Source organism: Brachionichthys hirsutus, unplaced genomic scaffold (genome assembly GCF_040956055.1).
Source record: "Brachionichthys hirsutus isolate HB-005 unplaced genomic scaffold, CSIRO-AGI_Bhir_v1 contig_987, whole genome shotgun sequence".
Lineage (NCBI taxonomy): Eukaryota > Metazoa > Chordata > Actinopteri > Lophiiformes > Brachionichthyidae > Brachionichthys > Brachionichthys hirsutus.
The window spans coordinates 153,053-178,607 of NW_027180338.1; the positions used below are offsets into that span (position 1 = coordinate 153,053).

At 40.3% G+C, this 25,555-nt stretch overlaps 2 protein-coding genes across 2 annotated transcripts; one reads left to right on the plus strand and one right to left on the minus strand.

Moving 5' to 3' along the window:
- The first annotated feature begins 13,410 nt into the window (after positions 1-13,410).
- Positions 13,411-20,219, plus strand: LOC137913671 (arylacetamide deacetylase-like). The gene is made up of 5 exons (XM_068757307.1): positions 13,411-13,551; positions 14,837-15,065; positions 15,596-15,665; positions 16,805-16,976; positions 19,611-20,219. The coding sequence occupies exons 1-5, from the start codon at positions 13,411-13,413 to the stop codon at positions 20,217-20,219; spliced, it is 1,221 nt and encodes a 406-aa protein (XP_068613408.1).
- Positions 20,220-22,623: 2,404 nt separating this feature from the next.
- On the minus strand, positions 22,624-24,061 carry LOC137913651 (succinate receptor 1-like). The gene is made up of 3 exons (XM_068757289.1): positions 24,043-24,061; positions 23,815-23,831; positions 22,624-23,583 (listed from the first exon to the last, which is right to left on the minus strand). The coding sequence occupies exons 1-3, from the start codon at positions 24,059-24,061 to the stop codon at positions 22,624-22,626; spliced, it is 996 nt and encodes a 331-aa protein (XP_068613390.1).
- Positions 24,062-25,555: the final 1,494 nt, after the last annotated feature.

Here is a 25,555-nt window from a genome sequence, read left to right on the forward strand (position 1 = left end):
TTTGCTTGATGGAGGGGGCTTCAGCTGGACGAACACAGGGGGCTAGACTTGAACACAGGGGGCTAGACTCGACCATGAATGAAATCCAGCTGAACATATTTAATCCTGTTATAGGAACAATAGAATCGACAAACTATAAACACTTGGCGTTTGGATCACTTCAGTCAACCTCTCACACATCACACTCTATTAGAATTAGTTTCCTGTCTATCAGTGTCACAGAATGCAGAGTTATTGGTTAGATTGAAGATGAGATAAGTGAAGCGAAGCATAGAAGGATGTTGCATGAAAAATATTCTCACGAGTAACAGATAATTATTTTACCGCACACAGCTGTGGAAAACTGAAGCGATGCACGCGTCGGGATGTAAGAATCCAGGTTGGAAAAAGTAAATGCTAAAGATCCAGGGTGTAGATATTGAGTCGTTCTCCAGTTTGATTCCTCACACAGGACCAATCTGTCTGTCTGAAGCGCAGAGGGACGGCAGTCATTTCTGCGAGCGTGCCTGCAGTTGAGCGCACAAGACGGTGCCCCCCCCCCCCCTTGTAATCTGCTGTACTGTAATTCTCGAGTTACTGCAAGTCTGAAATACGAAGGGAAGTGGTCTGATCGAAAAAGAAACCACCCCGACTATTAAACGCAAAGACAAATGATTTTCTGACGAGAAGACCAAGAGGAATTATTAATCACTAATGGGTCTTCAATAGTATTTATAGCTCTGGAATAATTGGACGATTAGATTTTTGCTTGGGCAGCTCTATAATAGTACAAATAAATTACATATTTAGAACGTTTCGACATAGTGTCCCAATGCTGTCTTCATAAACTATATGTGATGAAAAAAAACTTTCAAAGCGGTATGGAAGAAGTATAGGAATCAGAGTTGACCAGTAATTTAAATAGAATGCAGATTTATGGGGATCCCTTTCTTGCTTAAGGTGCAGGCATATTTGGCATGTTTCTCTCGTTGTGTCATCAATGTTTACTTCAACATCTGCACAGTAAACAAACACATATGGACAGCAGCTTTTCTTCTCTTCTCTTCTCTTTTCCTCTGTGTCACGTTTTGACATTTGTACAGTTTTTAACAACTGGTTTGCCACATTTCACAACCATGAGCATAAAATCAAATTCAAGCAAAATCAAAACAGTTTCATCTGTGCTGAACCAAACAATCTTGTTAGATCAAGCTCCAAGCCAATCAAGACAAAAACACTGCTGAGCATTTATTTCACACTACAGCAAATCATTGTTGTACTATCACAGTGTAATGTGTGTTTTCGTGAGTGTGCATGTGTTTGATAGTTTTGCATAAAGGCAAATTGTTTCTAACAGTATTTTTTTACGTATTTGCCAAAATAATGATTGATCCAATAAATGGGTTCAGGTCAGGGTTGGTCCAGATAATTGGGTTTCGTAATTTAGCAGTACATAAATTAAAATGTGTTGATTTAGCTTGGTTTAGCATCAGTGATGAGGACTGGTGACTGTTAGAAGGCCACAGGTGTGAGTCACTTAAATTATGTAACAGTTGATGCTACCGCTTCGCTCTTCCTCTGGCTCATAGGAAATCTTGATAAAAACAGATTCCTATAAATATGTATTATATATGTATATCATTGTTTCACTTCATTCTGATTGTATTTGTAAACCCACATTAAATAGGATTTCATCTGCCAACAGAACATATTTCTTATTCTTGGAAGGCATGTTGTGGATTCAATAACCATTAAAAATTCTCTCTCTCTCTGTTATTGTATGCCCATAGTGTTTTTTTCATGTGACTCTTTGTTGTCAATGCAAAATGATTTGTTTATTTGTAATTCTGCTGATCAAAACGTTTATTCTGGTCCATCCTTTGTCTTGCCAAGGAAATGGTTTCCCTTTGGCTTCAATTTACTCCAGATGCAGGAGTACTACAAGGGTAATAGTTTCGAAGCTACAATACACAAAAAAATACTGGTATTTTCTTTTTTTTTTATGATCTTGGCTCGACATCATATTGTTTGACTTAAGGAACTGACTGAGTTGCTGTGCATGCAAACATGATTCATTTTGTTTGCATAGACAGTTTATCTTCTCACTGGCTGGTTGAAATGGAAAATAAACTGATATTTCACCCTTCTTCTCTCTCCTCTCTCTGAAGGGAGTCGAGAGAAATGGGTCAGCCGTTAAAAGTCACAGGGAGCTGGTAGGCTCTCAGGAATCTGTAGATACATACAGCATTGGCCTCAACTCCTGACACTCACTTCTTGGTTTGGAGTAAAAACCCACCACTGTAGGAGGCGACTGACAAGGATAGCGTGGTTGGAAAAAATACCACATGACACAAGGCCCTCTGTCAGAGTCCAGAACATGTTTTTCCTCATGTGGGAAGTGTCTTTAAAAAAAAAAAAAATTAGCACATTTTCTGTTGTTCTGTTTCTTTCAATTCTGTAGAGGTTTTATTATTTATTAAAAAAAACTAACAAGCAGACGTGTAGGAAAATAGTACGAATATAGCAGAGATACTTGTTGCAGTCCTGATAAGTAGGTTGTTGGTTAGTTCAGGGCAATTGTGAGCCTCTGAGGAAGAGGTGGCAAGTCGTGGTAAATACTTTCATTGTCAGATCCTGACTGGTTTGTTCCATTTTCTGCCCATAGTCTGAAGATTACAACCAGATGAGAAACTCAAAACTATTGTAACTGCCTGTGTGCACTCAGAGAAGTCCTGGGAGCTGCCATGGAAGCAGAAGATGTGGATCACAAGCAGACTGCTGAGGCTGTGGGTAACTTGAGGAAAGGGAAAAAAGTACAATATTTTGGAAAAGTATTCAACAATAGTAAGAATGGTAATACCTTACTTGTAGATGGACAGCCAGCAGAATTATTTTACAATGGTTTATTATTTAATAATGCTTTTTTCGCAGTTTTACTATGTTTGCCTTTTCTTCATGAATTGCAGCATAAATGAGCAAGGTAAACAGTTTTTAATGGATGGCAGTTTCTGTTTAGCTCAAGTGACCCACACAAGACTCCAAAGGCATCTGCTGTGTTGTGTGACTTGAGAGTAATTAAGTTCCTGGAATTTGGTTGTGTGACTTCACACGTTATGACTCAGGTTTCATGGACTCTGGAAAATCCAGATGAAAAAAAGGACACATGTTAACAGCTGTTAGTATGATGACATGGCATGGTGACTATTGTGTGGGAGCAGCTCACAATATATGTGGCTCATATGGGGTGTTGTTTTTAAACTTTTCTTGCATCACTAGGAAATGTAATTCATGCTGACAGTAGCTATAAACCATATCCTTAAATTGTAAAAAAAAAAAAAAAAAAAAGCCATTTGTTTTATAATCATGGTTCAAATAGTACAAAAAAGCAGTTACTGACTGTCATACACATAATCATAGTATGATGAATATAAACTGTGGTCTGAGGTCTGTTTGGTCAAAACACTGTTAAAAGAAAAACTGGCAGTTCTTGCAATTTTCCAATCCTGTGTATTGAACTGTAATACTGAGGCTACAACATTGTTTACCTAATGAAGATTATGTCCGAGTGCAATAACTGTGCTCATGTGACACGGACACCCTCAAACTAATGTGTGCGGGGCGTATGTGTATGAAGGAGCATGTATGTGTGTATGGTACAGCAGCATTTCATGCAGTGTTTGGACACATACACTCATAGTCATAGTTTCATATTTGGTAGCTTTTGTACACACATGAAATATTTAAACCCTTAAATTCTGTATTTGATGTTTCCACCGGGATTGCTGGTATGTAAATAGGTCACTTGTAATATTTGTCAGCAAGCTTAAGGATCACACTGATGGTAAAGAAGTGTTGGCTGCATGCAGGATGCTCATGATAGCAAGGAATGATTGAGATAGTGGGCGGCTCGATGAGTGAATAGTCGAAATGAGCTCAATGTTACTTTTGGGATTACTGTAATGTGAGTCGTTTGGCCAAGTGAATACTTTAAATTGCAAGACTAAGACAAATAATAAACAGCCGGTTCAATTTTGGCTTTCCGGACATACCGGTAAGTAAAAAAGCAATAATTAGTGACAGCAGCAAAAGTAATTTATTCCCTGTCAGTTCCTTCTCCGCTCTGTTCTCGGCGAAACGGCCTGGCTCAGTTTCAATTCATTGCTGGCTTCATTTGTCGCCGTCTTTTTGTTTAGAATTCAAGAGGGTTTTTTCTGAACATTGTGGACATCCAATGTTTTAGTTGCTCTCCTGAACTCAGCTGAACCTTCTCATTTTTCTAGATCTTTGCCTGGCTCCTCCTTGCTCTGTTTCCAACCCTTCTAACAAGTTTCACTTAAGCATGTCAGGTCATTTATTCACACTGACTGGACATCTTTAAGAATTAAAACAGAAAATGCAACACCCGCGCCGAAACATGTCCAACCCTCCCACGTAGTTTCATAGAAATATGTTAAGTACTTTTCATAACATCCTGCAAACAGTCAAACAAACATACAACACTGAAAACATACAGTAAGCTTGTTAGTGGCGGTAATGATGTCTCAGCTCACTGCTTTCTGCAGAACATAAATGCTGCTGGGTCTCAATGGTTAAATGAAAACATGCTGATCTGCAAAACACAGATGTGAAGACATTATACTTATTTGAAATAACTTCAAAAGCTGTTTTCAATTACTTCCTCTTCCATCTGTGAATCATTTAATTGCTAAGTGGCTGGCTTGAGTCATCGCACTGCAGTATGTGAGCCATCATACCCACCTAACCCTAACCCCCCCCCTGATGCTCATCTTCACTCGTGTCAGACCAGAGGCTCCTCTGTCAGTTCTTACTGATACAACTTCACACAGAAACAGTAATTTTGCTGGATTTTTCTGACCAAACTATCAATTTTTCTGACAATGTGTAAAGGGAAAGTTACAAAAAAACTCTATTAGAATAATAAATAAAGTAGGATATCTTGAATCAACCAATCAATTATTTATACAAAATAAAACCTTAAAATTAAGTGACATTGTGAAAATTAAAATAGAGATTTTTTATAGAGTAAAAAACAGCAATATACCAAACTGTATAAAGGACTTTTTCAAATGAAGGGAAAACCGTTACAATCTGAGAGGTGTATTTATTTTCCAATGTGTTAAAGCAAGAACGAACATGAAATTAAGGTGTATTTCTGTTCTTGGAGTGAAACGAGTTCACTGATGATTTAAAGCTATGTACTTTGTTATCAAAATTCAAATCATGTCTTAAGTGTAAGTAATAATTAATGAATGTGAAAAGTGCGCTTAATCATTACATTACAAGTGGAGGAGTTCAAGTACCTCAGGGTCTTGTTCACGAGTGAGGGAAGGATGGAGCGGGAGATTCGTATATCAGCCTTCTTTTTGTTTGGACAAAGTGATTCTGATGTAAAGATGCACTGGTCATGCTATGTGTAGATACTATGACACCCAGTTGTTGCTCCACTTTCATCTACAGGCTCCATTGACTGATCGCGATGTCAACATATGTTCCTGGTCTAATTCTCTGTGTGGTTGCTCCATGACCAACCTGTACCAACAAAGTGCTGCTGTCTGACTTTTGTATTTTCATGCCTAGTGGTCCTTCGGGCCCGGATAAAGATAATATAGGAGCATTTGAGGATATCAATCCCCCTGGTGGGCCCTGTGTGACATTCTCTACTCATTCTCATTCTCTACATCTACGCATGTCTAAGAATCCCCACATTGGACATCTGTGCGTTAATTCATCAGAGGAGAATGCCAAAAATGAGAAACAGCTTGTGATCTCTTTGTTGCATAAAGATAAAACGGTAATTAATTGAATCAATGCAAAAGTTTAACAGGGTACATGCTGAATTGAGCATTCTAGTCTTATTTCTTAATTAACACCACAACAGTTTCTTATTTTCATTGGAGGGGCGTTTATGTAGCAATACTTCATTGCACAACTTGGAAAGTGGCACAAAGGTTTCCACATAGCAACCACCATCATGTAAAAAGAGAAAATCTATTTTTCTTTCTTTGACATTTGATCAGATTAAGAGCTTTTCGGTTCAAAGAAACTGAAAATTGTATTCTGCACTCAAGCTGTTGCAAGATCAAAGTTGTAGTAGCTCAAAGAGAGGAAGTCATAAAACTGCACAGAGCAGTATTTGTGATTTTGCTACAAAAACATTATGGACGTTGAAGCACATTTCATTTTGCATTTAAACATTGGTGATTCTTCATCTCCTGAGCCTTCAGCTACAACAAGCCCACTGATCTGGAGCAATGACATATTATAAATTAGAATATGACAATGATGATAGTTATTTTGACTTGCTTTATGTTATGGTGACTGGAATGTATGCACAAGGGTGCCTGTTTTGAGGAGGGTTTTTTCCATCTTGTGGAGGTGATGAGTGAAGAGAGGGACTGGTAAAGAGCTAGATGGTTGGAAGTGACCTTGGGGTATTGTGTATCAAATTATAAGAGTAATCAAGTTAGAAATGTTGTATTTGTTGACGTATTTGACTAGTTAAGTGTTATATTGATATATTTCAGCACAAGAGTAGGACAACCACTTGCAGGACAAGTATTTTACTAACTTGAAATAATCTTTAGTGAGTAAGAGAACACTAAAACAGTTCCATTTATATTTTTTATTACAAGTGCAAAAACGATGGCAAGAGCAGCAAAATTGACTGTCATCATTTTCTGTGTGTCTTAGCTCTCCAGTATTATGACTGGTATTTCTGTAATTCATTGAGTGAAGTTCTGATATTATAAATCTCAGTAGATGATTGTCTAAATTTCTTACAGATGATACTTTTGGCACATAGTTTATGGAAATTAACAATGCAAACTGGTTTGAAGAAATGTTTACCCAGCATGCATCTCTATTGGCATCTGCATGATAGCAAAAGGAGAAAAACATCTGTGCTAAATATATTGATGCATCTAGAGCAATCTGCACCCTGGAGGCTGGATAAATATTTTCTCAACTTCTTTCATGCATATCTGAGTTGTTTAAAATGTGTGACTTCTAAGAGAGCATTGAATGTGGCTCTTGTGGTCATAGAAACTGCTTATCTCTCTTAATAAGTGCAACGTTCAAAACATTAAAATGATTATGATTGCTTACTGTTTTGAATGTTTCATGCTTCTTCGAGAGTTTAGATTGTTTTCTTAATTCTAGGTTTATAATCACCCTTCTGAACAAATATGAAACGTACGAGCAGGGCAATAGCTCAAGTTTGATGCCATACCGCCATCTGCTGGACAGCGTCAACAAATCCTTAGAGATGGTGTTTGTGAACCTTTTCGCAATCTTTTCCTAAAATTGTTTGGCATATATCTTTACATGAGACTAAATTTATAATTGTTAACATGAATTTATTTTATTATAGCCTGTTCCAAATAATAATATCTTTAAATGTCAGGTTTGCATTTCAAAAGCATATGTCCTGTTGAAATTGTTTTTCTTTAGGTAATTCTTTTCAAGGGAAAAGCCCAGTTTGTTCAGATGAGAATACTATCACAAAACAAAATTAGAGAGAATATGAACATAATAGACAATTTTAATAGGCTTTTAATTGCAATAGACAGTCTTTCAACTAAAATCTACAAGCAAATATTTTGTAATAGAAATTGAAATAGTAAATTAACTAAACTCTTATATTTCATGTACACAATAGTTCATCCCCAGCTGACAGATAATAGCACCTTAGTTGTGTTGGAATGCTCAGATGCTAGGCTTGCAGGCAGAGACAGCCCCCTACCTTCTGCCATCTGTCCACTAACCTGTTATGGCATCATGAATGTATACTGCCCAGGAGCTCTTCAGACTAGCTCTACAGTGAGAGTGAATCTGCAACATTCAGTCAGTGAAGCTGCAACATTGCACAGATGCTACTCAGAAGTTGCAACTCTGTGAGTGCAGTGTTTTATGCTATGCAGCATGGGTGCTCTTGCTGCCTTATATGCATGCTGAATCACTTCTGGGATCCCGTGATACAGACTAGCCTTCTTAGATATTGATCTATTCTAGGTAGACATTCCTGCATGAAACACACAGTAGGTCAGTGACTCTTGGGGGGGGGGGGGGGGGGGGGGGGGTCACCTGGAGGTATAACATCCTGAAGGGAAAAGTGTGGAACATCCAATGGTGTGGCAAAATGTTCTGTCTGGGCACACATCAGCTAAATCTGTTGCTTCATTCATTATTGAATCCCGTAAACATGGGTCACATTCTTGGGTAGAGTCTTTATCATAAATCTAAATCTAAGTATATTTAAACACACAAATCATCTTTTTTGATGAAGCAGTAGATATCTAATATAATAAAGTACATATACAAACACATACTGGGTGTGTAACTGTGTGTGTGTTAACCTTTATATCAATATATAAATAAGTTCACTTTCTTTAATATCTCAGCAGGAATTTTGCTAATTAAAGTCACAAACGTTGCCAGTCAGCGTAAGCCAGAACTGAAATCATTAAAAATGAGTATTTTATGCGACTTTAAAGTCAAGACTGCTCACATACAGTGCATATCCACAAACAAGTGCAAGCAAGCATACATTCTTTGATGTTTTAAAAAAAAGACTCATTCAAACCCATTTGTTGTTCAGGCCTCAAAGTGATTCTTCTTCATACTTTCACATCAGCTTGAACTACGCCCACACACAGCAGGGGGCTGTGCAGCCACGTGGCAGAGCTCTGCACAGCATGGCTCCACAAAGATGAATGCAACAACATCCATGCACCCTCAGATACACACTTACAAAATGCAAAGAGGGAGAAGAACTCCATGAAACATTTATTCACCAACAGAGGTGGTCTCCTTCGAGGTATATGGAGACCAGAGAAAAGGGGCCTGAAGTGGGATTTTGTATTCAGATGAGAGATTTAGTATTCGGGCACTCAGCAGTCATCAACCTCAAAGAGGCTTTAACCAATCCTCCCTTATACCTTGGATCCTGCAGATTACATCTCACGAGAGTACGATGGCTCACGGAGGGAGGGAGACACAAGCCTACAGGCCAATTACCTCTTCCAACTTGACTGAGGGAAAGTCTGAAACAATGAATACACAGACTTTCAACCATTGTTTTTTTATTTTTATTTCTCCTTGATTTTTCCTTTGTTCTGTTGCATGCATCAGGTCTGAGGGCTTATGATAATGCAGTCTGTGCCTTGACATGTCAGGAGAATAGTGTATTTGTAGTATTTTGTGTTAAGATGTTTTTAGCTTTGCAAACCGACATCAATGTGATTTGTCAGCTGTTTGCGGCTTAAGATAACCTCTGTTTGAAATAATAATAGAGGATGCCACTGATGTCGTCAGGAGTTGTGCAGCGCTGTAATAAAGATATATGGGTATGGGACTGTATTGTATACATAACTGTAAACAGAGCATCATGGGCAGTTGAAAGAAAATAGGGGAATATAGATTTGGGAAATTAAGTGGACACACTACAAACTGTTAAGCTTTTTATCAGACCTTTATTCACTATTGAGACTTGTACTGTAAATCACCATCTTTGTTATCCCCATCCCAACCAGGGCATATCGGGTATCCCCTCGGCCAGCTGTCGGTCTGTTCTTATGGACTGTGTTTATGAAACATGACCATTTGAAACCTGGGCATCGGGGGGGCGCTCTTGGGTTTTGTGGGTTGTATTATGATTGTTGTGAAATAAAATGGCAGATTTTGTAGAAAAGAAGAAATGAATGAATGATATTTGGTTACAATTGCGTTGGGCAACATTTCGCAGTCATGCAGAACTCTCTGAAATTTGGTAGACGTTCTGGATCCTGCAGGGACTCTGTCATCATCCACATGTAACAGTCCTTCTGATGTTCCTCAAGGTTACATTTTAGGTCCAATTGTATTGTTTATATACATGCTACTTCTTAGTCAAACAAAAATACTATCATGTTCTTTTTGCTGATAATACACAGTTAGGCCTTCCTCTGAAACCTGCTGGATCCTGGATGGCTCCCTGTTCACTCCTCTAAGCCCCATCAGCCTTGTTGATTTTCACCTTGTTCCATTATTCTGTAACTTACAATAAGCTGCCAGAAACGTTACTTTATACTTTACAGATCACATTTCTCCTTTTTTCAACACATGAGACTGTCTTCTTTTTCTTCAGTTACATATATTGCTAAAATCATGCTATCACATGCCTTTTAGGAATAAAGTGCTTGGTGCATTCATCTTCTCCACACTAGACGTCTAACTCCTTCCTTTCTAGTATAAATCCGAAATCACCTCAAACTGGATCAAAATGCATCAGCTATAGTTCTCACTGGTATCAAGAGATGACACCAAATTGCTCCTAACCCGGCTTTTTTATATTGACACGTGTATTTATATTTATATTAAATCTTTTACTCATCACTTTTAAAGCATGTCTGGGTCTACCTTCAAACAAAGTGAGCAAACGTGACCTCGGATCCTCTGGTGGGGTGCTTCCAGCTGTGCCAATGTTGAGGCTATAATTAAAAGGTGACCATTGTTAGGTGAAATGGTTGCACTAAATGAGTAGGTGTGAGTGTGTGTGTGGCTGATTGTCTGTCTCTGTGTTGCCCTGCGATTAACTGGCGGCTTGTCCAGGGTGTACCCCGCCTCTTGCCCATTGACTGCTGAGATAGGCTCCAGCATGACCCGCGACCCGGTGCCGGACGAAGAGGTTGGAAAATGAATGCATGTTTGGCCTTGGCCTCAGAATGACCTGTTTGAGCAAATAAGACTTGGAGAATGAGTAACCTCACTGTTTCAAATTGCCTTCATCATTCTTTTTATTATATTTGTTCTTTTCTTTTATTTGTTTTAGTGGTTTGATTTGCCTAGTTTCTTGTTATGTTTTACAGTTTTATTGTTTCTTTGCTTTATTGCTTTTTATTTTGTGATGGGGCGTTGTCTTTTGGATTGGCTTTTATTTCCTTACCATCTTCTGTCGTTTCAGTACCTACAGCGTTTCCGGTTTTTTCTTTACCTGTCACATAACACTTTATAAGCAAGATTCAGATTACTTTATTTATCCCCAAGGGGCAATTCAGTTTGCAGACCTGTGATCGCAGCAAAGAACCAAACAACAGACACGACCAGCAATACACACACAACAATACAGATAGCGCCTCCCAGAGGGCATCAAGGAAAACCTATCCTTCAGAATGTGATCTGGGTGAGCAATGATGCTTTTTTGCCTTTTGGAGAACCTACCTACTCCACAAAGCGTGTAGGTCAGGGATCGCCACATCCATAATCTTAGAGCACGTTCTGACAATGCTGGACAAGCTGTTTTTGTCTTTTGCTGACAGCCCATAAAACCAAGTTATAAAGGAAAAGGTTAAAAGACTTTCAATAAAAGAACGATAAAAGATACCGGTACACAAAAATTGCTTTGGAGACGTTGAAAGAGTTCAGGGCGTTGTTGACCTTTCTTGACATTAGCCTCTGTGTTTTTAGCAAATTTGAGGTCGGAGTCAAATATGGTACCCAAATATTTGTATGCATCCACAATCTCGACCTTCTCTCCACTTATAGTACAGACATCGATGTTTGGTGTCTTTTTCCTGAAGTCAATTATCATTTATTTCGTTTTCGCCACATTTAAGTTGGTACTTCACACCACTCAATGAAATCAGTCAGGGCCCTGCCATGCCCTGATTCAGGGCGCTGTAGAAGAGACAATAAAACACTGTCATCTGAAAACTTCACCAGATTTATCTAAATGTTCATAGATTTTGTCAATATTTTTTATTTTTTGGCATCATCCACCCCTTGTCCTGCCTGGTATGCAAACTGCAATGGATCAATGCTGAATTGACTGGATAAAGCAAATAAACCCATTAGATTCTAGAAACACTTTGTGCATAACAACTGCACTGAATGATCTGATCCAACGCAGGATAGGTCACATCGTTGTGCAATCCTCGCACCCTTTTTCCCCCATAAGACTTTAACTTATGAGCACAATTTTTAACTAAATGTTCAATAAAGAGAAGTTGTTTTTTGATCCCAGCTCTGTTGGCGATCATAGCCCAGTTTAATCAGTGTCAAACGGTCAACAAACACTGTGGTATTTATTTTGATTTCCAGCTATAATGAGCTCATCATGTGGAATTTGTTAGGCTAGGATCAATCAGTGTCTGTATTTTCTGAAGAGGTTCTGGGTTCAGAGTGGATAAACACTCCAAATCCATTTGCCAATTTACTAATAGCAGCTGCTTCATTCTTGAATTCTCATTAAATGTACGCTGAGCGCTGTACAATCAGGTATTGTGTTATTAAATTACAATAATGCAATATTGAACATTGCATTTATTTTTACACATATATTTTAAATCTTAAAACAAAACTGAAAAGTACTTTGAAGGCAAATCTGCGGATTATTTATTTTTCATTTACAGTGAAACCTTTTTATTGTATATGATGTTTGAAGCAAATATCTTGTAACTGCGTCTATCCTCTTAAAAAAACAAAGACGAACAACAACAGACAGCCAAAACTATTGATCCACATAATGATCCAGATCATCGCCCACATCCAGTTGATAGACAGAGAAAGAATGGGGGCAGAAAGCTCGCTTCCTTGGCAGGGACGAGACTTTTATTTTCTTTGTCAAATATCCTGCAGCGCTACTTCGGCTCCACGTGAAGCTTCCCTTTTTATTATTATTCTTATTTTCATGGCGGCGGTGAGAGGAAGGCTTTGCCAGCAAGAGCGAACCTGTCGCCCGTCTCTGTTACCGATCATATAATTAGCCTCCTGCACCCTTTGGCTTTTCGAGCTGCCCTCATTTCTTTGTGCGTCACCGCTCGCCGTGGGGTCCTCTCGTAGTGAAAGACACGCGGATATTACGCGAGGCTTACAGCGGCGGCGCGGGATCGCGGTGGACTGGAGCGCGCACACGGCCGACACTTCGCCGAATCAGGTGTAGGAATTCGGAGTAACGCTTCTTCGGGAAAATAACGTTAGAGTCAAACTTTTACGGAATAAGAATAGAGAAAACAAATTGCATTGCAACTAAAGCCAGCTTCGCGTGTTTGTGCTTCAGTCGCTTTTTTTTTTTTTTTTTTTTTTTTTGGCACTAAGTTTTTTTGGGGGGAGCGCGCGCCAGCACGCGCCCTTGTGGGACACCTGAGGAATTTGCGCTGAGGAGGGCGCGCGCGTGCACGTACACGTACACTAATATCACTGACAGCTCAATTGAGTCTGCGCGGCTGCAGGAGACCGACGGGAGACCCAACCATGCAAGTCGGCAACACACAAATGACATCAAACACCTCCTGCCATATTTAGCTGGTCTGGATACTTTTTTTTTTGTCTATGTAAATTTATTTATTTATTATTATTCGCGCACTGCAGTGATTTTGTAACAAACGCAGCCAATAGCCGGGCTTTTCTTTGTAGACCGGAACGGACCTTGTTACAATGAGGTTAAGAAGAGTCCTCTTGTTCATCGCTGCCTGCTCTTTTACCGCTTATTATATTTATGAGCCTCTCCCTGATGAGATTGAGCAGAGATGGAAACTTATGCTGACCAGCTCTTTCTTCAGAAGTCTCAGCCACCTGGTAAGGACATTTATTTTGGGACTGCTTGGACTGATTACTTTGGAAATATCCTTTAAAAAAAATGTAAATAAAAAACAAGAAAGCAACGCACATGATTTAAACATCTGGGCTACTAAATGACAAACGTGCTAACATGTCTTGCTTTTTGTCAGTTCATTCAGAATACATTTGTGTCAGGTCGTCTCATTATTTTATCTCTCTGATCAATGCGAATATACATGCTGGCTACACCAGATTATGTCAGATGATAATCCGTGTGTGGTATAGTCCTGCTCACCTGTTCTAATAATAGACCCTATTAAGGGAACTCCACTTGTTCATGATGCCTGTGATCCCTTTGTGGTGCTGCTAATAGGACTCCCTTATACATTCTAAAACACACAGCTAGTGTACACATGTATGTAACAGGAGAATGTCAATAAAGCACAGCATTAGTTGTGATGCCTGTAAACCACACAGTGCTATAGTGAGAGTGTGAAATACTTGGTTAGGAAAAGTATCACTCGCAATTATTTTCTGAAGTAAATCTTGGCTTGTTCAACAGCAACGACACCCAGCTGCTCGTCTCAATGATTATTTAATCCCAGCCTAATGATAAGTGCTTTAAATTGGATGATGTGTTACTTTATTGTTGTATATTTCTTGAAACTTATTTTGTTATCCATTTCTAAACATGCTTTTCACTTTCAGTTGGCTTTATTACTGAAAGCAGAGAGATAAAATGCCCCATTGTTTCATCTTTTTTTTTTTTTTTTTAACCAAGCTGTTTACTTACAGTGTAAGAGCTGCTCTTATTTGTATTATATGTTGTACCTAAGCACCAAACGGAGCAGCACTCCTAATCTGGTTGTATATCCACTATGCAATGCCAATAAAGGCTTTCTATTTTATTATATTCTATGAGCTTGTTGTGGTATCAGGAAAAGGGCATCAGCTGATTCACATCAGGCCAGCCACCGACTCCCTTCCTCGTCAAACAAAGGAGTATACCTTTTGAAGTTCAAGTGATCCTTTTGTAACATTTTATAATCACTTCTCAAACTGTTGACATTTTGAAAACAGGGACTGTCACATGGCTGACTTTAGCCCCCAGCTCTTTCTTTCTCTATAAAATTGCCACGTGGTTTCATATCCCAGCCATTTCCTTCTTGAATATTATGCCCAAAGTCTTTGTTTTTGAGGGATGAACTGCATTTCCCTGGCTTTACTGTATGCATGAAAGACAGTATTAATATCTCAGTGTTCTCGAGACTCTCTTTATCTCATGCTCCGTTTATCTTTCCAGGCAGACCTCAGTGAATTACTGGGGCTGAAGGACTACATGGGAGTGATGTACTTCATTACTCTGGCTGAAGAAGTAGTACCTGTATCAGACGAGCATGTCAAGGTGACGGAGAAGAAGCTCGATGGAGTGGACGTACTGCTCTATGAGCCGAAACAGCAGGCTGGAGACGATGAGCTCCGGAGCGCTGTCGTATACTTTCATGGCGGCGGCTGGTGTCTAGGAAGCTCCAGTAAGTTTAAAGGTTCTTGCGTAACTTATGACTTGTAACTGTCAGAAAGATCCCTGTGATGTGTTCATCAAACAGGCTTGTAGTACTCCGAAGATGTAAAAGTCAGTTTTATTGGTGTGCCAAAGGGCTTTATTCCTTTATATCAACGCCATATGACAGAGTTATAACACGATTGTAAACGAGGTGTGGACTGTCAAGCAAAAATTGGAGAGCTTTCATAGTTTCCTGAGAAAATTAATGCTGTCTGCTTTGGACCCCTCAGATGGAGTTCACGTTTGCTAATCCCAAAGACGAAGACGTGACACAACACTTACCGTTCTTGTAATATGTTTAATGACTAACGGTTACAGTAAGATGGATTTGCCTGAGAAGTATCTTTACAGTTTTGCATCCATGTAAGGTGACTTAAGATGTCAGGAATACTATGTGAGTTTATCATTATAGTACTTTCTTCTTCTGATTAGATTCTCGACTGCATTTTGCTATCGACCATCTGTTCTGATCCGCCTCTGTCTCTTTTGTTTATGCAGGGATGTCTCCATATGATCTGCTGGCCAGAAAAATGGTCACTGAGATAGATGCAGTAGTTTTGTCTGTGGAGTAAGTATTTCATATTATAAATCCCATTGCATGCAGTATTATACAGTACCGGATAAACCGCTGTGTAAAGTCCTCTTTTTTTTCCCTCCGTCTCTCGCTCAATGCTCTTTTATCGTCTGTGCCTGTCCTCCTCCATTAATCACAGGCGAGATGGAAGTGAGGAGGCAGTGGAGTGAGGCTAACAGGTTTTCATTCGTGTCTGGGGAAGCTTTTCCCTGCTGCAGCTACACTCACTGTTGTTTTTTGGCACATCCGGCTTTAACCGTGCCTCTCAGTATTCTATTTCCTATGCCAGTACTCTGTCTCCTCATTCCCTTCAGCCTCGATCAGCCAACAGTTAGGTGAACGACTACGACTCAGTCATAGTTAAAGTGGTCATGTTTGTTAGCAAATGGAAATGTGAGGCGAGGTGGATCAGCATTCAACATTTCCATCCTGACATCAGTCTAACTTCAGGCTTTGAATGCTTTAAAGGTTATGGAAAAAACATTGCTGTTTGCTTTGTATTTGTTTGCCATTCATCAGTGTAGTTTTAATATATGAGATCCTTCTGGGATGCACTCTGTTTGTCACCTTTATTTGATTTTATTCATATACTGGAGCATTTGTTGTTTCATTGGCACTGCAATTAGAAACCATATCAATTTACCGGTAGATTTATTTACAACAAACGGTGTGTATTGTGATAACTCTGTGTATTTAAGCATATTTCTGAGTCCGGCTTGTCTAAAGTTAGCCTGTGTGGAGGTTGTGTAACAGGCAAATGAGGTGACGTAATGCTGCCTGCTGGGTTTATCTTTCACAGTTTGGTAGACCAACTTTTTTATCAATAATTTATCAGTAAATTTATTTACTTATTTATTTTTCCAGATATGGCAAAATAAAAAAAGACTGCTCATCTTCTAATTCCTTTTTTCTAGGGGTGTTAACATTTGATGTAATAATGTAATAATTAAAATGGCACTGTACTAATGCCCTAAATCTGGATGACTGTACAGCCTTTCGTGTTTCCCACTGTTATCACCCTGAAAATGTTATCATGTTTATTTTTAATCAAAATTCTGTGTGTGCAACATGGCTTTCAAGGCTAATGTTTATTTATGAACTAGGTTGAAAAATTCCCCTTTCTGTTTTTCCAGGTATCGGCTTGCCCCTCCTCACCACTTCCCTGTTGCGTATGAGGATGTTTACCGAGTGGTCAAATACTTTCTCCAGAAGGGGGTGCTGGCCCAGTACTCTGTGGACCCGGAACGTATTGCTGTTTCTGGAGATAGTGCTGGGGGCAATCTAGCTGCTGCTGTCTCTCAGCAGGTACTGAGCCATTGTTTTTTTTTTCTTAAGGTTAAGGAAAAGGTGAATATTTCTGTTGGTTAAAACAAAGTGGGACTCGTTATTTGTCTTATATGGACACAGATTTGGTGCAATGAACTTTCTATGAAGCTAGACATAATATATGGTTTCTATGGGTGGCAATAGACAAAATACACAGAATATGTAGAGAAATATACAGTTTAAATTATAATATACATAGATTAAAGTGCACAAACATACACTTAAGGTGATACATTGAGTTTTTTTGCGACTCATTGATTTGTTTTAGTTTTTTGACCCGGTTGAGGGATTAAAGTTAAATTCTGCTATGAAATATTAGGGCAGCAAGATTGAGAGGATTAAAAACACCACTACCTAATTTATAAGAGGTTGAGCAGGTAATGTGAACAATTGCCCATTCTCGTGAAAAAAAAAAACATATATTAGAAGATGTGATAAATCCAAATGTATTAACACTTATTCAGAGATACCCAGATTTAACTGTTAGCTCTCAGATGATCTCATATTACTGTTGATATTCAAAGTGATGATATGATGAACTTTGTTTTGCATTCGGTTTCAAGTGAGGTGGATTTCCACAGGATTTCAACGCATGAGTCATGGAAGCTCAGCGGTGCAATGAGCAACAGATTCCTAAATGGTTAATTGAAAGTGCAAGAAACAAGACGAGAAGTGAAGCGCTCATAATATAATCTCTCAGGAATGTCTTTTTTTTTTTAGCGGTTTAGGTTTAAATTAAGTAAATGGATTAATTCCATGATACTGTTCCCCAGCTTCAGAACTTTCATGCACAGTACAGACACTTGTTACAGACAAATATTTGCTGTCATAACAGTTTCAGTCTGCAAAGATGTTTACGTCTTTAATTCCATCTTTGTTTTCACGCTGGTTGTGTGTCCCGGTAATTGGACTCGACATTGTGACACACAATACACACTTAAATCTTGAATTGAAAGGAAACGCACCACACCTTAGGGAACAGGTGAGTGTAGCTGAAACCTCAAAGTGCTTCACTGGTCTCTACAATGATATTCTGGAACAACATCACCCCCCTACCCCCTCCCCCCGTTGAGGGAATGAGTGAGTCAGACATCAGTTTGTTGCAAAGGAATGTCCCCGTGACGATTCCCCCTAATTGGACGTGGCTGTCTCCCAAAAAGTTGCTGCATGCCTTTCCTCCTCATTGTCCAAAGAGAGTCGCACAAGGAGCTCTGAGGCATGTAGAAAACCCACAGACTCACTGCATTTCATTAAGTGAGCAATTGTTAAAGTATTTTATTCTTTTGAAACCATTTCTTATATGGACACATTTGATCTTTCTATTTTTTAGATTTGATTTTAGGGAGTCCCTTAATCCTATTTACTGGTACTGACTTTCACCCCGTTATTTATCATGATAAGCCCAGTTCACATGGCTCTCTGCCATGCAAAGAGTATAAATGTCAGATGAAGTGAAGCTGCTCCATCTGATTGTCTCAGATAAAACTCTAATGAGGCGGACGGTGCTGATCAAATGGGGACTAAGATCCTGTGTCTGTCCTGTTTTTTGTTTTTCTTGTTTACAAATTTGCATACGGTACTTGTATTAGTACACTCTAGTTCCTCCGCTGGGTGCAGCCTTACGGACAGGTTGAGGAGCTCCATCACCAAGGAGGAACACGGAGTAGAGCCGCTGCTCCTCCACATCGAGAGGAGTCAGTTGAGGTGGCTGGGGCAGCTATTTCGGATTCCCCCTGGACGCCTCCCTGGGGAGGTGTTCCGTGCATGTCCCACTGGGAGTGAGGCCTCGGGGAAGACCTAGGACACGGTGGAGAGACTATGTCTCTCGGCTGGCCTGGGAACGCCTCGGGATCCCCTGGTAGAGCTGGTGGAGGTGGCTGGGGAGAGGGAAGTTTGGACGTCCCTGCTGAGACTGTTACCTCCACAACCCGGCACCGGATAAGCAGTGGAAGATGGATGGATATTAGTACACTCGCATGTAATGTACTATTCAGTATATTAGTGTACCCTTTTACAAATAGGCAGCAGTCAATGACAGAGAGGACTGATTAAGTATTGCTCTCTGCCAACACAACTACTGACTTTCATTTCATAGAAAATATAGAATTCCTTAAATTCTTCCCGTGACTCGGACTAGCCCGTGTGATCAGAATAATAACAATGATACTTTACTAAACCCACATGGGGACATTCTTTTTACATTTTAAACATGTGCACAATGTTGCACACGTATAGGACTGATGAACACGCACACACACACTAAGGGCCTATGGTCTATACACGTGCAAATGGTTAGAGTGTGTAGTGATGATGAGTAAAGGGACGTGTGTGCCCCTGGGAGGAGCTTGGGGTGGTTCTGACCCTTGCCCAAGAGCACCTCAGCAGCAAGGTTGACTGTTACCTCTGCAACCACCAGTCCACACGCCATGTTGTGGTCAGCACTGGTCTTGAAAAGCCACCCGCCAGTCTCCAAGCCAAAAGTTGCTGCTGGCTGAGAGACTGCCGCCTCAAGATGTTGCCAAGTCCTTTCTCAGAATGTTATGTTCAAGTTTAATCTGGCTGATAGCGTTTGTTCAAATTTCTCTGAAACACTCTCTTTGCCTCTCTGCACAGTTACAAAAAGAGCCCGGGCTGCAGGTCCATTTGAAGGCCCAAGCACTCCTCTACCCTGTGATGCAGGCTTTGGACCTAAACACTCCTTCTTATCAGCAAAACGGGGACATGCCCATTCTGTCCCGCACCCTCATGGTGCGTTTCTGGAGCGAGTACTTCACCAGTGACAAGGCTCTTTTTAGAGCCATGATGACCAACACCCACAACTGCCCAGAATCCTCCAGCCTGCTGAAGTTTGTGAACTGGAGCACCTTCCTGCCGGAAACATACCGTAGAAAGTACAACTACAGTGCTCCTGCTGTGGAGGCAGCATTGAAAGATGGACTATCTCAATCTTTTACCGACCCACGGGCTTCGCCTCTGCTGGTCCCGGACTCGGCCTTACGCTCACTGCCTAAGACCTACGTTCTGACGTGCGAGTTTGACGTCCTCCGAGACGATGGGATCATGTATGTCACACGGCTCCGCGCAGCAGGGGTTGAGGTGACGCATGAACACTATGACACTGGGTTTCATGGAGCGCTAATGTTTAACATGTGGCCAACCGAATTCCTGATTTCACGTCGCATGACCGACAACTACATAAAATGGCTCAAGGAAAACTTGTAAAAAATATTGATTGTTCATATCCATTCCGGGGGCAGTGATGTGGGGGGGGGGGGGGGGGGTCCTATTCGAGAGTTCGGAAACACCCTGGATGATTGTTGATCCTTTTTACATACAGTGATTTCAGTGCAGCACATGTGTCACAATAAGTTTGCCGCCACAGTAGGAGCGTCTATATGATCCAGTAAATGCAATGCTATCCCCAATTCACCGGGGATGTTTGGACCTGCTGCCTGGGTCAGAATCATGGATTTAGTAAATACAACTAACTGCTATAATAATTAGGCAATGCACGTCAATATAATCTAAACTGGGATGTTTAAGCTCTAGGATAAGTCTTGGAAAAGTAGGAATGGATTATTATTATGAACGTTACAATATTCTATTCAGCCTGTTAGCATTCATCACAGCTGACAATGCAACCTGAGATTGTTTTGATGAAGACAGAGTGCTGGCTTTGACACGGTGTAATAACGTGGATAACTACAGAGATTCTTCACAGCATTGGGATACACATTTCTTGGGATGAGTTTTGCTCATATTGCAATATGTCAAACTGAGTAGTGATGTCCAAGATGGGTTTGGCAACCTTTTATCTGCAGCCTTAAATGGAACGCTGCATATTTCCAAACGCAAGAGTTTCCAGTAAATCAGATTTTCAGGGTGGTGCTAAACCATCTTGTTTTGATTTTATCATAGTGTGAGTTAAAAGACTCTGGGTTGATAACCCAAACAGGGCAATAATTTGGTAATAACAGTATTACATAGAGGGTAGTACATTTATACCATGTAGCAACAAATAAGCTTGTGTAGTTGCTAATAGAGATCTCCTTGTAATACATGAATATTCATGTTAGCAATGACAGCGGCTGCTTTGCTGTCGTTAGACAAAGCTTTAGCGCTACTGATCGGGTTAAAAGCAACTCTAGTTGGAGATTGTCAGATTGCAGTTTGGTCCTCAGTTTATTCCCTGGACTTTATTCCATTGGGGCCCAGCAATCTTCGAAGGTGGATTTGAGCTATTTTCTTGTATGTGTGTGGATGACTGACATCATCACCCTATGTCCTCTCTGCACATGGGACAGCTACCTGTAAATATAACGGGGAGCTAAGAGGTGACCAACAAATATAACCTCTGCAATATCTATTTGTTCTTTCTGCTTTTGTTTTTCAAAATGATGTGAATGATGAAAATATGAGTACCAAAGACTCAGCTTATACGAATGTTATTGTTTGAATGTCATCAACCTAAAAATACACAATTGCGTAATGTCATATTGTTGACAAATGAGAGCTTTACAGTTGTTTCTGTTATTTAAGCAATGCTAAGTGTGAACATGAGTACTTCTGAGTTTTGAAATTCCTTCTGGAAAACTTATGATTCCCATTATTTTGTCATTTTAATGTTATGTGTCAATAAATTGATTGAACCACTAATCCATTGTGTCTGTGTGACTAAATGCAGTGTAATATAAACGTTCAAGAGTAGATGTGCAGTACCTGACATGTCATTATGTATGTAGTGAATGTGAAGATGACTAAAAGGGGAGACAGATACTTTGTTTATTTACTCGGATGCAACACTTCCAAAACGCTCTGTTCAGGGTTCGTATAGCAAAAAGCTCCGTTGATCTGCACAACTTCTGCAGATACATTCGCCTGAAACACACTCCGTGAATTCAGCCTCAGAGGCTGGAAGAGGGAACAAGCTGTTTCTTGTCATCTGGATAAAATAGAGGATGAACGCACGAGTGCGAACAAACCATTTACGTGTACAAAATAGATCATTCAAACAGGTCAGCCTCGGTTGCCAGTACACAATAAACCAAACACACCACGCCTCCCGGGTGGAGCGTGAACTCTGCGCTACACTCTGCTGGTCACGTTCTCTCTTGTGCCGGGCTTGTGTTTATGCACTTAAAGTGTGTACCGGTATATGAACTCCTTTGTCTCCTTATAGATTTGCTAGTGGTTCTCAGAATCTAATAACCTCGATATAAAATGGATCAAGTCAGAGGATTCTTTGAAACTATTACTGCACAGATTATACATAGAATGTGATCTTACTGTGCTCACATGCAAGAATGTGGCACACACCGCTGACCTTGAAAATATGTGCTTGGTGATTTTCTCACAGATGTTGTGCAGCTTCATTTACACTGCTTGAGAGCAATCGTGCCATTTGAATGGTCACATGGTAAAAAGTTCAAAGACAAAAATAGACGAGATATATTTCCTCTCTTCATGATGGTTGAGGCTCAGATTCATGCTGATAAGTCATTCTTTCTTTCACATGCAGCTTAAACATTATTTCTACCTTTTAGAATAACAACAAGTACTGCCCTTTAGACATATGGGCACAATTTTATGGGGGCCAATTGCTTTATGTTTGCAATGAAAACAAAAGTCAAATGTGTTGAGTCGGTTGTCTTTGCTGCTCTGTCTTTCTAACCAGTTTCCTTAGCTTAGCATAAAATAATTCTCTGAACTTATCACCGACAAGGAAGTAGAACACAGGGTTGATGACACTGTGCAAGAAGGCCAAAGGTCGGGTCAAGATATAAAGTCCCTCTATATACTTCCCTGTACACAGATGCAGTCCTTTCCACACTTGCCAAGATGCTATTCTGATATTTCTGAGCAAATGATATGGAGTGTAGAGAACCAGAAACATGGCTGCAGCTGATGCCACAACCCTGAGAGGCCGCTTGAAGGAAGCTGTCCTGCGCTGCAGACACCTTTCCTGGGCACGGAGCAGATGTGCAATCTGGTAGGAGAAACTGCAAAGTCCAAGCAGAGGCAGCACGTAACCAGTCAAGGTTAGCCCCAGGCTGTAGCCTAACGTATCGATATCTCCCTTTAGGCTGGCAAAATCCTTGCACAGTTTCCCATTTCTGCTCTGCAAGTCCTGGAGCATGAGCGCTATCATTGGAGCAACTTCCACATTGACCACGAGCCAGCTCAACCCCGTCACCTTCAGAGCTGTGCGTGGCCTCAGCAGGTAGTGGTTCCGTGTTGGATGTCTAATGAGCAGAAAGCGGTCCATGCTCAGCCAAACCATAAAGAGGATGGAAGAGTAAAGGTTGACATGCAGGATATAGCGGTTGGCAATGCAAGCAAAGGCGCTGGTCTCTGATTGGTTGTTTGCGTAGAGGTACGAGAGGCGAGGCAGCGTGCAGAGGAAAATTAGATCAGACACTGCCAGGTTGAAGAGGTAAATATTGCAACTCTGCCACTGAGGTAAACAAAATATGTAGCCAAACACAACCAGGAGGTTGCCAGGGAAACCAATGCAGAATTCGATGCCATAAACGGGTGGAAGGAAGTAGTTTTTCAGCACGTCAGCAATCTCTGTGCAGTTGAGTCCCTAAGATAGCAGCAGAAGTGTGGAAGAGATGTCATGGGAAGAGAAAGTAGAAGGGAAAGAGGTAGGAATGGAGGGGGGAAAGAGACGAACAGGTGAGTCACGTCTGAAGAACAACGTTGTGACTTAACTGTGGACATTTCTTTTAGCATCAAATTCAGTCAAAACGAATTTATGTTTAGAGCTTGACACATTCAACACAACATGAATACTAACTGGACTGAGGTTACTTACCATGCTGCAGTTGTTGCCTACTGGTTGTCAGTAGCGTGAATACCGAAGGGTGCGATCACGGCCAGGTGCAGCCAGTGGAAACAGTAAACAGCGTTCTGAGGGTGCTGGCTCAGGTACGACACGGATGGAAAATCCATCCAGTCACCATTCACTTTATGGCTGGAGCACTTTGGCTTCATTTACACACAGACTATGGAGTAAAATATCCCAGCAGACCTAATGGGTTACCTTTGGCCTCTATGGGCATGTTGTATGTTGGATATCTCAGAATAGGAATAAACTTGCATTTGCTAGTAAATAAGATTCACATATAGTGTATGTTAAATACCTGAAAAAAAAAAAAAACACTTCCAACCAAAAGCAAAGAGAGTGAAAAAAATAAATAAAGGCAAATAGAGACAGAAATTATTTGTTTATTTACCCACAATCAGAATAATATGCACTTTAAAACAGGACAGAGCAACATTCACAAGCAAATGTGTAACAGTCACCTGTCAGAGGAGGAGGTACCATTTGGACTAGTTCCTGGTTCGTAGCATTTAAGGCATAATATGATGGTGGAGAACGGAATCATCTGGCGGACTTCATCTCAGTGAACACCTCAACACGTCATGAAATACAGCATGCAGCACCTCATTCGTACTTGCCTTGTTAACAATTGTTCCAAGATTTATTTAGCTGTGAGAGAACGAGCAAATGAAAGGAAGCGGTTGTCTGTAGACTTGGCAAGGACCCAACTTACAGTTACTTATGGTTTAACATCAATAAAAAAATACTATTTTCATCTGCAATGTGTGTTAATACAAATTGTTAGTCTCAGTTGGAAATTGCTTGTTCTCCATTGAGCAGAAACCCACTCTTGAGTGTCTGTGGAAACATTTGTTTCTAATCTTTTGAAACTGAACTCTCTCTCTCTCCCTCTCTCTCTTTCTCTCTCTCTCTCTCTCTCTCTCTCTCTCTCTCGCATTGTATGTGTATTAGCTTTAATAATGTGGAAAAAAACTTGAACTGAACTTCTAACTCAGTTAGACACTGATATCAAAATACTATGGCAGTGTTGACTTTTGAATGCTCAAATGATAGTGCAAAGAGCTTTCCTGTGGATGCAAAACACACTCCGATCTTGAGGATGTTCATTCTGGTTGGGAGCCTACAGTATATTTTGGAAACAAGGCTCCCAATGTTTGTCAGGCCTGAGAAAAGCACATGACCTACTGCTGAGAAACATGTGAGATACAGTCCAAATAGATGTTTTCTCTTTCTTTACTCTGCAGAGAAATTGAGTGAAGTAAGTGATGTCCTTAAGAAACCTATCTAAGGACAATATTTGCTTATACCACTGTGGGATCATCAGTTATCTTCATCGTTCCTGTGCTTTAGAGGAATATTTTTATAGTGGAGGCCAACAGTGGGTCAATTACATAAGCTTTTTTTTTTACTGACTTGGTTAGCCTCTAGTTATATTGTCATAAAAAACAAATACTCTTTATCTAATAAGCCATTTATATCCATATATAATTTCTTTTCAGAGATGGCTTTACAGTTGCTCTTTTGTGTGGTGACAGCGCCCTCTGGTGGAAGGTCTCCTCACAGTACCAAAGACTTCAAGGCTGTCAGTTCATGCATGCTCATTCTTCATGACTTAGGTATCCATTATGCGTCTAACCTCGACATGTGGAATGGAGGCTCATCTCACAGATAGGTCATTCAAACTGACCACCCTGTAGACTGTATTTGGCCT